At 42.8% G+C, this 16138-nt stretch overlaps 1 protein-coding gene across 14 annotated transcripts in view; it reads right to left on the minus strand.

The window, feature by feature from the left end:
• The window catches only part of PPFIA1 (PTPRF interacting protein alpha 1), a 540698-nt gene that overhangs the window by 504532 nt on the left and 20028 nt on the right, over positions 1-16138 (minus strand). For all 14 annotated transcript variants that reach the window (XM_069221888.1, XM_069221884.1, XM_069221890.1 and 11 more), the window contains exon 2: positions 14113-14376. In XM_069221888.1, the coding sequence (XP_069077989.1) occupies positions 14113-14376 (264 nt within the window). The remainder of the gene's footprint in view (positions 1-14112; positions 14377-16138) is intronic.

Consider the following 16138-nt stretch of genomic DNA (forward strand, 5'->3'; position numbering starts at 1 on the left):
GGGGGGGGGGGGGGGGGGGCGCTGAGTGTTACCAGTGTCCAGAGCTGGGGTCAAATCTGCCATGAATAGATTAAACAGATGTAGGGAGAGTATGCAGGCTTGCTTCAGGGGGTTTTGGATATTTTCCTTGAGAGCCTTGGGCCATCCCCAATCTTTCTGCGTAACCATGTGTCTGAGTATAAACCAATTATTGCAATGAGGAGGGGGGCTGGGAGGCCCCATTGCTTTAGCTTACTCCAGAGCAGGCGTCTGTTCACTCAGTCGAAGGTGGCCTTGAAGTCAATGAAACCAAGATGTAGTTTCCTATGCTGCTGTTTGCTCTGCTCAAGAAATAAGTTATTAAGGTGTTCGTTGTAGTGCCCACTCCTTTTCTGAAGCCTGTTTGGTTGATTGGGACAACTGTATGTTTTTCAGACCATGTCGTTAGTTCAGCAAGGAACAGGGAGGCGAATTCTTTGCCTCAACATCAATAAGGGCGATTATCGTATAGTCTCCCGGGTTGTCTCTATTGCCACCCTTGAAAATTAGGTTGATTATATAGCCTCAACAGCTCTCAGGAATGCCTCCTCCTAAGCTCGCTTCCTGGTATAAGGAGGTTAGCACTTCTGACCAGAAGCCTACTTCTTCCATAAAGATATCTGGCCCGGATGCTCCTTCCCGGTGGGCCTTTAAGAGTGCTCGGTGTGTCTTATTGAAAGACTGAATGAGTTCAGTCGTTTCCCAGTCGTCCAGCGAGATGTTTCCCATGATGGGCGTCCATGCTGGCATTTGCAGGGTGTTTCCACGGGGGTTGAACTTTACTGTGAAGATTGTATTAAGGTGACTCACCCAGGTCTTTTCCGGGATGTTAGAGTTGTTAATTGGGTACCCCCTGAGTGTTTAGATCATTGGCGATACCCCAGAATTCTCTGTTTTTATTTTCCCTTTTGCGGCCTGTGTTATTTTTAGCCAGAGGGAGCTCGTTTGTTCAGCCTTCTCTTTACGTAGTTTTCTTTTTGTACTCTTTCTTTGAGTTCTTCAGTTGTTTCCAGAGTAGCAGGTTGCCTGGGCAGGCCTTCAGTAGTCTCGCAAGCTTGCTTTAAGCTTTTTTCCCCAGAGTTGGACTTGTTTTGAGAGGCAGGCCAGGGGAGCTTGACGAATTGGCACCGATGGTTTGTGAGGAGTGTTGGTCCAGTATTTTCACTCGGAAGTCCTCCCAGGCATCCATTATGTGTTTGTGGGTTTTGAGGCTCTCCAACATCCGCAGTTTTGCAGCTAGGGATAAGGCTCCTATTGTGGCAGATGACCAAGGTAGTTTCTTCAAGCTTGTTGACTCGGTTTGTCCTATTTGTACCGGGGTGGTTCATGGACAGCTAAAGAGGACCTTAAGGTCAATATTTGGTACGAGCGATCACTGGGGGTGGTGTATTTTATTTGGAATTGCTGTACCAAAGGGATCAGAGGTATTGTGACTAGGGTGTAGTCTAGAATGGACCTTGAAGTGGGGCAGTGAAAGGTGTAACTTGGGGGGTGGAGTGGGGGGGAGGGGGTAGTATTTGCCAGTGAACCTCCAGTTTACTACGCGTAATTTGAAGTATTCTAGCGATGTCACCAATTGCATTTCCTGCTGATCACAACGAGTGAACGTTGATGACACATATGTTGGAATGTTCCAGTAGGAGTTATCGCCACTTAGAATTTAGTCTGCCTTTGAACCTTAAATAGATTTGAGTTGAAGTCTCCTGTCAGGATGATGTCCCAGTCAGGGTGGTTCTGGCGATAATACCCGATGATGGCAGTTAAGTGGTTTATTACAGCTCGTTTGCGAGCAGAGCAGGGGTGAACGTAGGTGTTGACCAATAACAGTTGAAATTCTAGCTGCAGAGTTTGAGCACTTGGCAGTCTTTGCATTAATTTTCAAGGTTAATGAGAGGTAGACTGCTAGGCCACCACTTGGTCTTCCATGGAGCTTGTGCTTAACTGCAATTATTTGGAAGGATGTGAAACCAGATAGTGGGAAAACCTGTTGGGACCAGATTTCCTGGAGTGTGATTATATCCATGTTATGCCAGACTTTTGGTGGGGAGCCCATTTCCAGGAATGATTGGGTGCCTGCTAAGTTCCAGGATAGCAGTTTTAGGTGCTTCTAGGCTGAACCTGCCCATGATGGGTGTGATAGTCATGCGAAGCGAGGGGCGTTGAGGGCAGCTGGCAGCCACTCCCAACTGACTCCGATGTGGGTATTTTGGGTTTGAGTCAGGTGGGTGCTTTGATTACCAGAACAGGTGGGGGAGACGCCAAAGGCACCCCCCTCAAGACCATTATTGGTGGTTCCACCACTGCTGTGGACGCTCTGGTGCTCAGAAGAGGGTACAGGTATCTGACCAGCACTGGCATTACTATGGAAATCCCCCAGGTCTCAAAGAGGGAGGCAAAGATTAGGATATGATCTACTATTTCTGCTGTTTCCCCAGGTTGTTAGGGTTGCTTCGACTCGATTGTTGTGCTTGTCTGATTGGAATTCTATGGATGTTAGTTCTGCAGAGGTCAAGGTATTGAGCTCTGGGATTGCTTTTAGGAGCCTCATAATGTTCCCTCTGTTCAGGATGTTGTGGTTCCCCTGGGAGGTATAGTGTGGTTGGAACCACAACTTGAGGGGGAGTTCAACTTGTATTGCTGGCTGCGATTGTCGTGACGATGTACTGTGTGCAAGTACCGTGCTAGGGATTCCGCGGCACGCAGGAGAGTATGGGCGGGGTGTGGGGCCTTCTGAGTTGCTGGTGCTGTTAGGTTGTGCTGGACCTCAAAATGGCAGACTTTGGATCCAATGGGGGGCAGTGACTATGTGCGTGAGTGGTACTCGTCTTGGAGTAGCTAGTATCACCACAACTGTGCAGCCATGGGTGCCTGCGTTTACTAGTAGCCTGTTTGAGGGAAGGCAGGTTGCTCCTTTCACTATGTTGGTTCTTTGGGCGTCTGGGTTGGCGGGTATAGGACTTGGGCCAGGTGTTTGGCCAATGGCCAGTGGGTTTGGGTTTTTTGGACTAGTATAAGTTTGATGGTCACATGTCCTCACCCGGGGAGGTGGGCTGAGTGGTACTGTTATGGTTGCATTGCTTCGCACCTGGCGTAAGGCTGAGGGGGAGGTCTGATCCTGCCATAATTTTTGTCCCGGCTGCAGGTTGCCGGAGATTGAATACTGTTGAGGCAGTATGGACTGAGTGGGAGCATGAGGTGGATCATGCCCTTTTACCAAGAAGGCAGATTGCTTATCAATGTTGTTTGGGGCTCTGGTCTTATAATTTGAGGTTGTGGTGTGTGATTCCGATGGAGTGGCTCGGGTTGGGAATGAGCTATCAATAGTTTTTGATCCACTTGCAAGCCTGTTGTACCCCCTCTTGGTGTTGGGCTGGAGTCAGCTTGCTCTTTAGGCAATTAGGTTTTGGAAAAGGCAGTGTCGTCTAGCATAGAGGATGAGAGGGATGAGTCCACCTGAGCGGACAGGCTGCTGCAGTCCAGTGTGCTAGTGTTTTTGTCTACCATCTTTGGGACTGCGCTGGTAAGTTGTTTAGCAAAGATGGGGAATATTTTTTTGCATGCCCCGTCATTATGGTCAGATTGCTTCTTCCTGACTTTTCTTAAGCGTTTACGTTGTCTTTTCGTTAATTTTGGATGCACCGTTTCGTTGCTGGGCCAGATAAGCCCTTCTAGTACTGCTTCCCCAAGGGATAGCTCAGAGGCAGGGTTGGTCTGAGCGAGGTCACAGGTCAGCTCATGTTGACTGATGATCAAACCCGGCTTTAGAGTGGGGCTTGCAATAGGCGGTGACAGTGTTACTTCTTGATTCCTGGCGGGTTGCAGCGATGTTAGTATATTCAACAGAATATCTGTAAGTATAGCTAGTTTATCGATGATTGTGCCGCAGCCACATTGCTCTCGGTTCGGTGTGGGGCCTGCTACTGATTTCACTATTAGAGAAGTGAGTGTGTCAATTTTCTGGTTTATTCCCACAATTTACTCAGCAATTAAGTTCATAATGTTGATCTGTGTATCCAGTTTGTCCGACTGAAAGTTTAGGACTTCAATAGATGATTGTAAGGCTGCGAGTAGACAGTGCCACCACAAGGGGTGGTTTGCTCTTGGTAGTCGACTTGATCAAGTGTTCGAGTTGGGTCTTTTCCTGTTTTTTTTGCTTGTACTTCCGTACTCCACATGAGGTGTACTCCACTGCTGGAGGGGTAGTGTGATAGACAACTGTGTCACAGTAACATACAAGTCTTGTGCAAAAGCCCCAGCAAAACCTCACTAGCAAACAGTTCTTTTCATTCCATCACATGTTGGAGAGAGCAGTGAATAGATGCTTATCTGTATAGTGGTGCTAAATTTGCATCACAGCAATTTTAAAGGGAATTTAAGTTGTTGATTGGGCAAACGTTTAATAAAACACCAGGATTCAATAATGTGCAATTTTTGCTATGGTAAATGCCACAAGAGTGTGAATTGATATAAAAATGATGTAAGACTCGTTGCTAATATTTTTTTTCTGACCTTTACCAATACCTCCTCAAGTTACTCTTGGCATTTGTAGGCTCAACCGTACTGTTTTTAGGTGATTTATAGGAAAGTGAGATCCATACTTTTTGCTTTGTAGTGTTCAATAAGATATACGCACTCAGAAACTGTCAAATAGCCAAGTGAATTTGACTGTTGGTTTCAAATTGAAGACGACCTATAGTACATTTTCAGTCCTACTCTTCATCTGCTTTCCATATCAGGAGCAAGGGATAACAATATCTTTCCACCCTTAGCTTTCACAACAGCCCCATTTGTCTTTCAGAGTCAGTAACTTTTGAATGTTTTTCATTGGGCAAGTGACCCTAGACTTTTAGAATCAATCTTCGAGTTTCTACTGCTTCTTTAGTGAGTGATTAATTGCGCACAAATGCATTATGCAGTGTTTTTACAAATATTGATTAGTGTTCTACAGCAGAGAGTCAGAAAGTGTTCATCATTAAGACAGAAAAGACTGCTGAACATTTTAAAGTTGCATATTAGCTTAGCATATTGATTCCTGAATTAAAGGATGATCCAAATACAGTAGATTAGTGGTTCTTAACCTCCTCGGACCCCTGGTATTCCCTGATGGATACTTACAAAATCAAAAAATATTAACACATGAACAAGGTGTGTATAATTAACAAAGCAAAATATAAAACTGAACATTTTTAAATGTTCAATGAATGTTAGGTATTTGAAATTGTAGGCTAAATAAATTAAGCTGGTATCCTCAGATTAATTCATAAGTGCAGGTCAAGTGCATCAAACAGAATATAATATGGATGTAGAGGGACCTCAGTTGAATGTAGAATAGCTTTAACCTTTGCATTAATATTATTTTTTAAAATATCGTCATTTATGAATTTGTTTGAATGCTTGTTTCTGTATATTTGTCAATTGTTCTACAGTTCAAATCATGGTAATTGTTTAGCCAGGGTCCCTGGATTCGAATTACAATTCAGTGGGGTCCCTGAATTCCAGTAATGAGTAAGTGAGAGTCCACAGAAGTCAAAAGATTAAGAACTGCAGTAGAAAATGGACTAAAAAAGTACATTGAACAGCATTCGGATTTCAAGTGTTTGTTTATTGGATGTACACCTGTTGACTACAAACGCAGCGTGATGCATAAAGAGAAATGCATTTCCGAGACTGAATAAATACAATTAAGTTAGCACCATCTGTGAATAGTATTTCTCACATCAGGTTATCATTGGCACAATGAGATAACTATGAACAACAGTTTGAGAGAATAGAGTAGTGCATGAAGGGGATGCTGTTCCCATGTGGTAACAGTGCTTCTAGAATACTGTCTGGACAGCAATATCTCAGTGACAGTGGAGTATCTTCTGGGGAGCTCCAAAGAGGTGGCCAATTGGCTTCAGACCCTCAGCATTTGGAAACTTCACTCAGTGGTATTCCAGAAGGACCAGCAGCTTTGGGGGGCCCTTTACAGTGGATATGTTCGCCTCATGTCTCTATCATCACCTGGATCGCACTTTAGCTCGCGGCTGGACCCGCAAGTGACAGCAATTGACACATTCCTGCATGATTGGGACATGGCCAGGGTAAGCACCCCCACCAACCCCTCGTTTATAATACAGATGAAGACGGCGCAGGTCAGTCAACAGAAGACAAATCTAATGGTGATCACGTCACTTTGGAGGTGGCAAGTAGGTCTTCCAGGCATGATGGAACTTCTTTTTTTTCTTTCCCAAATCAGTCTACCCTGAAGATGAGAACGGATACTCTTTTGGATCCCCTGGGAAAACACCATCACGTGGTTCTGGAGTAGAAGTTACTTCTCATGGCCTGGAGAATTTCAGGTCTTGGGGGAAAGCCCAAGGTCTTTTGAAAGAAGCTCAATACCTCATCACACACATGGGTAGACTGGACCAATAAACAATAAAAGTCTGCTTGGGGACGTTGGCGTGTGCAAAGGGATATCAATCCTGTGAAATCAGGAGTGGTCTCCATCCTGTATTTTTTGTCCTATTTGGTCAAGAATGGTATGGCCTACAGGTCAGTCAATACTTTTCGCTCTGCCATATCGACAGGCCATCTTCCAATTGAGGGCTTTCCGGTGGGAGAACATCCCATGGTGAGGAAATTAATGAGGGGTGTCAGACGGTCAGTTCCTCCTGAACACAGGTATTTTTTTGGGATGTCAATGAGGTACTTCACCTTTTTCTTTCATGGTCACATAATAAGTATCTTTCAAGGGAACAATTGTTGAGTAAGTTGGCAACGTTATTGTGTCTTGTCCTGTGAAAGCGTCTCGGATGTACAAGGTATGGCTATTACAGGTAGGAGTTTCACCCCAGAAGGGTTTGTGTTTCATATTTCTCGGAGGTCGAAATGTAATTCCAAGATTGTGTCTTATCCTGAGTTTTAGGCAGTGCCGCAATTATGTGCTGTCTGATGCCACAAAGCCTGTGAGGCAATGACTAAGGACATTTGCCCAGCTGGGTAACACAACTCCTAATTGCTTCACGTAAACCACTTAAAAGCAGCCTCATCCCCTTTGATAGCCAGATGGGTGAAAGTGGACATGCAAGAAGCAGGAATTGACACATCTGCCTTTGGGGCACATTCGATAAGAGGTGCTATGGCATCTACAGCTTATTCTTTGGGAGCTGGCTTGGAAGGCATTTTGAATGCAGCTGACTGGTCATCAGATTGTAGACTTAAGATGTTTTATTTCAAGACTGTAGTCAACATGGCCACTTTGGTGGCAAGTAAACTTTGAACTAGCATAATCCTTGCTTCTGGTCAGGACATAGAATATAAAATTTCCTAGCAATTGTGACAAAAAGTTTCAATTATATTAAAGACTCCGAGACTAGGATTATTCCCCAAACATATCACGGTATCTTGTGTACCCTCCAAACTAGGCCTGAAAATAGATGGAATTCAGAATCCATAGGTTATAGGTATGCTAATAATTATGGAAAATGGCTATTTATTCCTGTACCAATGTTAAGTACACTTAGTTTCTTTGATCATGTTTCGGATTGAGTGGGCTGACATGAGTTACAGTATTGTTATCTTTTTTTCAGGGAATGATGCCTCCAAACAGGTATAATTCAAGCAGGACTGGAAATTGCAAATCCGGAGGCAGTTGACGCACTAAGAAAGAGGGGGGCACAGACAGTGTTTATTGACTACATGCAATAGACCGTTCAGTGAACTGATTATGTTTGTTCTCCTTTTCCCTATGGTTCATGGGAAAGGTAGTATGTATTGTTCCAAGGCTGCTTTTAGAATAAAGTGAAGAGAGATTAACATAATCCTTACCTTTCACTCCTTAATAGAATTGAAACTTTGCTACAATAGTTAGGTAATTTTATATTCTTGTGCTTTTTTGTTGTGCTACTTTTGTGCTGGGGGCTCAAGTTTACATAAAATGCTACAAGTTGCTTTTGTAAAGGCGGGGATCTTCTGTATGAAGGCAATTTTTTTATATTAGCATAGTAGCAATTGTCCAGTGCGCAACTGTGCTCAGAGTGAGTATGCAAAGACACATACATGCCGGGATGGGGTAGCTCATCAGGAGTGTCAGTTTATATTGCAACGCAAGTTTGCCAAATAAAAAAGTTGATGTAATTTGTAGTAGAGATCACTGCAGGGACGTACCTGACTCACAAATGCTCAAGGTTGGAAAAGGGAATGTAATGAATCACTGAAAAGTGTTAAGTTACACCTTAATCAGTGCACAGTTCCCCTCCTAGAAGTAGGTGCTCAACCAATACTTTAAAAATCATTTAGAAATGCAAGTTAGACCCACAAAAATTACAGAGAAAGAAATCCAACAGCTCGACTCCTGCAGTGGACTCGAGAAGAGGAAAGTGACACTCCTAGTCCAGAAAACATCCTTTGCACCTAACTTTTCAGGAAGAGGCAAAAAAAAATATGTATCAAGTCCAGAGGGAGCTCACATCCTACACAGCAAGTGATTGGTAAACCGAACATGAAAGCAAAATGTAAACCTAAAAGTACAGCCATCCTGACCACAGCATAAGCATGTTGAACTGGTTTTAAAAACCATAGCTGCTTATAGCACAAGGCTGTAAAAGTCTAATTTAGGTCACTACAGAAATAAAAATCAACACAAACGTGCAAGACTTCCTTAAACAGACAATTCATTTAATCAAGAGATTTGAGGTACTTGAACATGGACCTGTGGTTTCTGCTCCTTCCCCATTTAAATAAGCTCTTTCCTGAAGGTAATAACTTGCTTGTTACTCAAAATGCTGATCAATCTGGGAAATCAAACTATAATGTGATTATGCACTGCATACTTATTTTGGGGGGCTTTGAACAGTGCCCACTGCTACAGCTGCTTACTGAAAGGAAATAAGGCAGTCACTTGAGTACAAAGTGGAAAGATGTCTTCTCTCCCTTGTAGTGGGCTGAACCATTAACTAGCTAGACAAAGAAGAGTGGAGGAAAGGCATATTTCCCATCATCTCTTCACCCTAAGGAACATTCCTCTAATTTAAAACATTCACTTGGTTTCTTACCTCTGCAGAAAATTGGAGAGCGACCCAGGAAACCAGGACAATTGCAGGACTAAAGAACAGTGCACAGGTCAAAGACGTGTTTGAGGAGTAATAAGAAACAAAACGTGGGGACACTAGAACTAAAAATACCAGAAACTCTGCCCATTTCAAAGTACTTCATTTTTAGTGTTAAGTTTGAGTTAAGAAAAATGTAGACATTTAATACAAGACTTCATGTGTGTGCAGAACGGGCAAACTTGGCACTGCTGCAATAGTCTACAAATAATTAACCGGGTGGAGATTATTTTTCAAAATAATTTGCTGTCATTTGATTTAAAAGATGGTATATTTATCCAAGTGGCGATTGGAAAATCTGATTCCAAAACTTGCTAAGGCACACAGACAGGTTTCTGACGCTAATAAACATGTTCAACAGGAATCCCCATCTATTATTAAGCCGCTGGTTTGGCAGAAAATGTTGCATAAGGTGGCACACCTCTACAATAAAATAACTGAGTAACATCCTACTGGGTTAAATGTGACACTTGAAAACTACTATGCAGGTTATTTCGGTACACCGATTTTACAAACTACTTTAAAGAAATAAAAGGGCCCAAACAGAAGTAGTTATACATTAAAACACAAAACGTATATTTATTTCGTTTTTGTATAGAACACCTGCAACTTGAAGTATTAAGAGAGTTTTGAAAAAAAAAATGATTTCTAGAAATGACTCATTCAAAGAAAGTAAAAACTGCAACTTGGAGGAATAAAAAGCTGGGCAATGATAAAGGCAGAGGGGAGGGGTGTGCAGATCAGGGGCAGAAACTATGTGGCATGGATTTATACTTGCGAGCAAAAGTACATTTGAACAGAAGTAAATATCAGCAAGAATATGAACATTAAACTAGTTGCAATGTCTGCAAAAGAACCTTAACTACCTAGGTATATCTTAAACTGGTAGGTCTTAAGAGCTTTTCAGAAGGAAATAATGTCTGGTATTAGTCATGAGCAGACTGTGAGAGTTCCAGGAGCCGCAACAGAGCCAGATAAGGGCAGTGCAGTGTGGGAAATCGGGTTGCTGCTTAAGTGTGTGTGTGTGTGGGGGGGGGGGGGGTTTGGAGGGAGGAGGAAGGGGGTGTTGAGGGGAGAGGGGTTAGTCATTCCCAAGCAGCCATCACAATCCCTGTCAGTGTGAACCACAAAAGTCACTAAATTAACCTGCACTTGAGCCTCTGGTACCTTGGCACAACCAGCCAGGCTTAACTTAGAGGCAATGTGTTAAGCATATTTATGCAGCACACAAGAGTAAAATGTAATAAATTATTTGACACCAAAATGACAAAATTCAATCAGTAGAATCAGAGAAATGCAATTTCAAAGACTTAAGCTAAGTATAGTGCATAAAGCCACAAAGCGCCTCTCGTGGTTATCTGGTTCTGGGAGAACAGGTGACAGTCATAAGTTCAAGCCGACCACGATGGAGCACAGGTCAGATAAGGGGACGAGATTAGTCCGGATGCTAAAGTTGCCTTTTCAAAGTCCAGCATGAAGAGTTGAGTACGCAGTGGAGGAAGCCGCAAGAAGCAGGGAGCATCACAGATGGTCATCACTGTAGTGAGAAGCGCAGGCCAGGCATCGCAGATGGTAGTCACTGTAGCAAGAAGAACCTGTCGGACAGATGTTTCTGGAGCTTCACGTGGACAGTCAGCTCATGCTATTTGTGTTGTAACGTGAAGTGCAGGTCTTGTGTTTCCAGTTGCCGCTGGCAGCCGCTGTAGTGCGAAGAGTCAGGCTCACCAGAGCTCTACATTGGCAGTTGCCAAAGGGAGAAAGATCCTAGTGGTAACGGGCCCTTTTGTGGTCGAGATTTCTATTTCAGAAGAGTGAACTCTGATGCCAACTAAGGGCCCACAACATGGAGAGGCACCTCTTAGGGATCAGGGACTCACTCTTGGAGAGGCCAGTAGGGAACAGGCAAGTCCAGACAGGTTAAATTGCAACAGGTCAGCTGGGCAGTTGCAGGGAGGCCCCTGGAGCTTGGTATTTCCTAGTATCAATGAACAGGAGGCCACACAGCTGAGACATGGAGTTACATCAGGGAGCCTGGGATCAAGGAAGCTGATCCAACCTTTTCTCAGACAGCAGAGCAGCCTTTCTACGGCAGTATACCCAGGTAGAGCAGGAGTGTACTAAAGATTTGCTTTGAGGGTCCAATATTTGTACCTGGTGCCAGCTTTGAAGTGGTAAAACGTCTATACTCCCACCTCCGCTCCGACACACATCTGGTTCTGGAATTTTCTTCATCCCTGTGCTAGTCCAAGGATATATGGAGTCACAAAAGGCTAGAGTGATGTATAAGTGATGGGAGTGCTGAGGCGTTCACCTATCAGGTCAGGATGGGCAAACACCTAGACTCTGTGATACTGTCTGATACTGTCTGGGAGGAATACACAAAGGGCATCTGCAAACCATACATAGTCATGTGCACCAGGACACAGGCACCAAATGGTTAGGACAACAAAATGCCAACTTTCTAAAAGTGCAAAAACAACAAATGATGGAATGCAGAACAAATCAAACATTCACCCCCAGTCACAGATCTGGGTTTAATCCATCAGTTGTTTTTGCTTGCCATGCCATTCCAGTTTTGGACCCAGCCATATGCAAATCAGTCTTGACCCTATTCCCCATGGGAACAGTCCAGCCTGAACTGCCAGGCCAGGTCTTCCCTGGACCAGAAACAAGCATCCTGGGACCGGTTTTAGGTTATCACTTCATCAGCCAGGCTAGCTTGAAACTGGTGGCATAGCAAGCAGAGGACCCACGTCTGAGCATACCCTTCCCACTTGGCATGACAAATGCAAAAACAAATGATGGATGGAATGCAGAATAAATCAAACTTTCACCCACAGTGACAGATTTGGGTTTAGTCCATCAGTTTTTTTGCTTGCCATGCCATTCCAGTTTGGACCCTACCACATGCAAATCAGTATTGACCTTTGCCATTTGCAACTTTCTAAAAGTGGCATTTTCAGTATTGTGGCTCAAAATCTGTCTTTACCATTAAAGAGGATTTTAAAGTACAATTCTCTAGAGACCAAACATGATATTTCTACCTGTTCCCAAGCAAACATCACTTATTGAATATAATGAGTATACCCAGTGTTATCCTATGGGAGAGGCAGCCCTTGCATTCGTGAAAAACTAATTTACGAGTTTTACAATACTGGGACATGTAAATCCTGAAAGTACATGTCCAGGGTGCACAGTCAAAATTGGTATGCTCAACAGTTAAGTTTTGGGCAAGTTTGAGGTTTCATTTATAGGAGAGGAGAAGTAACTCAGTTTATTGTGGTACAAATTTTAAGTAGTTGGTAGTCATCCAATCTTTTAATATCCTCATGCAGTTCTGAAGAGTATGAAGAGCTCGGGAAGAAGACAGCTTGATGTACAAGAGGGTGTTGCCTGCCTATTGCTGGAGTCAAATGTCACAGCCTTCCAAAAGCAGACGGAATGGTTTGACACACAGGTTGAACAGAACCAGGGAGCTAGCGGAACCTTGCGGGATTTCACAGGTTAATGTATGTGTTCTAGATGTACCATTTTCCCAAAATGATCAGTTTGGAATGACCCCTTGGGAATGAACCAGCATAGGACTTTGACATAATAGACCCTCACATATTACTGAATACTTGGGATTCAGTGATAAAGGATGACAGGTATGAAAAAAAAAAAAAAAAAAAAAAACCCACACACACACAATTGGCAGGCCTCTTCTTCGTCTAGTATGCAACTAAGGTCGTCCAGCACTTTTTGGGTATCAGTTTCAATACTGCGGTTCTTTATCTGGACTAATTAAAGGATAAATAATGTCATGGTAAAATCATTTTTGGACAAAGCATCAGCCAACTGTTACAGACTGATGCCACTTATCTGAAAAGGTGTAAAGTTTCATAGCAAGTAAGACCCAGTTTATGATCAGGGCACGAAGGTGAATAAATCTGAAAGCACTTATTTAGGATTCACTCATAAAAAGAAACATAAGTCTGTACAAAATATGGGAGAGATAAACTGTAACTGTAGAGATAAACTGAAGATAAGTATTTGTGTAAGTACTTCAAATTATGAAATTATTGCATGGTAGCAATGTCAATCTACACCCAGAAAGGGATGAACATTATAAACAAAATACAGAAAAAAGTACGTGAACCACTCAAGTTGAGCACACAACTAAAAAGACTAATGAGATCAGACAGCAATTTCACGTTTTGTTCAGACCAGTGAGCAGCCAGTTGAAAGGACATAGTGGTTTTCTTTCAATTCCCAGAGGAAATTACCACTGGTAATAATGGGAAACCTTGTAAACCACCAGAACAAAAGAAGCCTCAGAGCAAAGCGAAACACAGAAGACAACAGGTGCTAGACCTGTTGCAGAGTCCATGATATACCTCTGGTTGGATAACAACTGCACAAAGCCTGATTTCATTACAGTTCTATGCTATACTCTTACATGGTTATGCACGCATGGCCCAGAAAAGCCACTTCATGACAGGAACTCACAGCAGGAATTAAGATGTACATGTAGTTGACAAAGGAGACTATGGCACAAGATGAGAGTTAGGGGCATTAGGGTCAGGGAAACAGCAATTAAGACATGAAGGCCCACAAATCAAGTACACAGCAAGCTGTTGCCTTACCTCAGCCTGAAAAAATATTTTATGCCTTACCATCACTCTTCACATGCAACTTTTAATAAGCTCCGAATTTTTTTAATGAGTTTTGAAGAGGCTACGTCAGATTGTAGCAGTACAGAGGTAGAAACGGTGACTTCTGAATTTGCAATCCGATGCTCTGGTTCAAGCACATCTCAAGTGCATATAGTACATAAGGCTAATAGTCAGAACCACTAAACTTTCTCTAAAGGTAACAGAACTTTATTCTCTCATTTATGGATTCACAATGGGTGGTGAAGTTCTACAAAATCAATAAGATAGGACACTTACACCAGCAAATCTATTCCCTCTCAAAGGGAAATTACAACTTACAGCAAATTAAAACATAAAAGTATCCATACCTGTGGTAGAGCAGAGTTAAGCTGCCTCTGAAGGGAGTCTCGTTCATGACCAATTTCTTGGAGTTTGCCTTGACTCAAGGCAAGAGTTTCTTGGGTCTCCCTTAATGTGTCCAGGAGCCGATCTCTTTCCTCCAACATGGATACCATCAATTGTTCAAAATGGGACTCACTGTCAGACTGCAGCGGAGAGCCCAGGCCCTGGCTCCCATTTCCCCCAGACGGAACCTCCGCTTCACTGATTGTCGGCATCACCTCACACATCATCTTAGAATAAAAAGAAGAATCACTGGAACATACAACTTGAAAAGAGTTCAAACTAGATTAAAGGGCAAACATAAAATAAAGAGATATACATCAAAAATTGTATATTGACAAGCAACCCAACACTGGTGAATTTCTGCTACAAGGTGTTAAATATACTATGAAAAAAAGGTTTCCTAAGGAGAAACCCAGCAATCCAGTAACAAATGACCTCCCCCACCCGATACCTCTACCCCTCCTGCAACACTTCCTCAAAACAACTGGAGACATTTACACTTAATTTAAGTAAAAACACGGCTTTAAAAACTGCACATAACATCTGTAAGCCATAATGGCAAGCAGAACACAAATTCTGTAAAAAGGATATTGAATGACATCAAACACAGTAGAGGATGGGAAACAAAACCAATATTTGGCAGAGAGGGTGACTGACATTACAATACAAGAACCTAAAAATGAATAATGTAGCTATGTACTCACGTAATTATCATGACGGGCACTGAATATGGGCCAACAAGGGGATTTGTTTGAGTTGAGTTTTGAAATGGACTGTCCATTACCCAAATCGGGATAACGACGCACTTGTAAGTTTTATTAAATGTTACAGGCCCAGTAGCTTCCTAATTTAGGGTTGTTTGCTTGCACATTTACAGCAGGTGTTCAATCTCCTCTTTATTAGTATGCCTAAATGTAGAACGATTTTGAAAAATGGGGGCGCACCTTACATTTTCAGGACGGACATGTTGCCCTCTGAGTCACCATGTAAGCACATGTTGGTACCCGCTTGGCAGTAATACATAGCTAATGTTCACTTTTTATTGGACTGCAAGGAAGTCACCAAGCATGTACAGATCAAGGCATTCAAGTCCACTCCCAGTGTTGTTCAAGGGACACTTTGACTAAGCACAGAGAGGCGACAAATCTTTATTAGTCACTGGGGCTTAGGTGGAGCTCGGTAAGAGGGCTGTGATTTTAAACAGCGATATGGAAATTCGGAATGATATGGCAGAGTAGGGCTATAAAGGGCAAGGATGATAGGACACTGAGTAGCAAGTATGCACAAGCTCAGGGAGGGGATGATTTAAGCAACAGACCAAGAACATGTAAACGGCCCTTCAAAGAGACTGCATGTCTGAGGGTTGTGAAGGCAGGTTACACATGAACCATCATTTTTACAGAAGTATATGGTATTTCAGGGTAGGTTTGTGTTAGAGTGCTTTACATGCAGCTCTTTTTCAAAATAAAAAGGCACGGAGCAAGAAACACTTGATTAGATTTTAAAACAGACTAGCAGGGGGGAAAAAAAAAAAGTGATAAAATATATTTTACAGAACAATTTTAGTACGTTTGCTTGAATAATTCAGGAAAAATAGGAACATGAGATCTTAAGAGTCTTTTCAAGATACGACGGGTGGGCTTCTTTCTGATGTCAAGTGGAAGGGAGACCAGATGTCTGAACTGCACCAGCGAAGATCTGGTCTGCGTAAGCATCATTCTGAATCTTGTTAATTCTATTTGCAAGGAACTGCAGTTTGAGGCCTATCGTACTGCTAGAAATTAAGAGTTACTCAAGTCAGAAAGTTGTTTCAATGAAGCGGGCACAGTGCGGATCTGATTCATGCTATGAATGGCACGCAGCGAAGAAAAGGGGGATTGACTGTGGACAAGGACAAAGTGCTCCTTTCAACCTGGCAAGGGCCAGCACGGTATTCCAGATCGAAGTTATTGAAGCAAAACAGTTCAAAGGGGAGGAAGTAGGGGTTTA

Source organism: Pleurodeles waltl, chromosome 3_1 (genome assembly GCF_031143425.1).
Source record: "Pleurodeles waltl isolate 20211129_DDA chromosome 3_1, aPleWal1.hap1.20221129, whole genome shotgun sequence".
In the NCBI taxonomy this organism is placed as follows: domain Eukaryota; kingdom Metazoa; phylum Chordata; class Amphibia; order Caudata; family Salamandridae; genus Pleurodeles; species Pleurodeles waltl.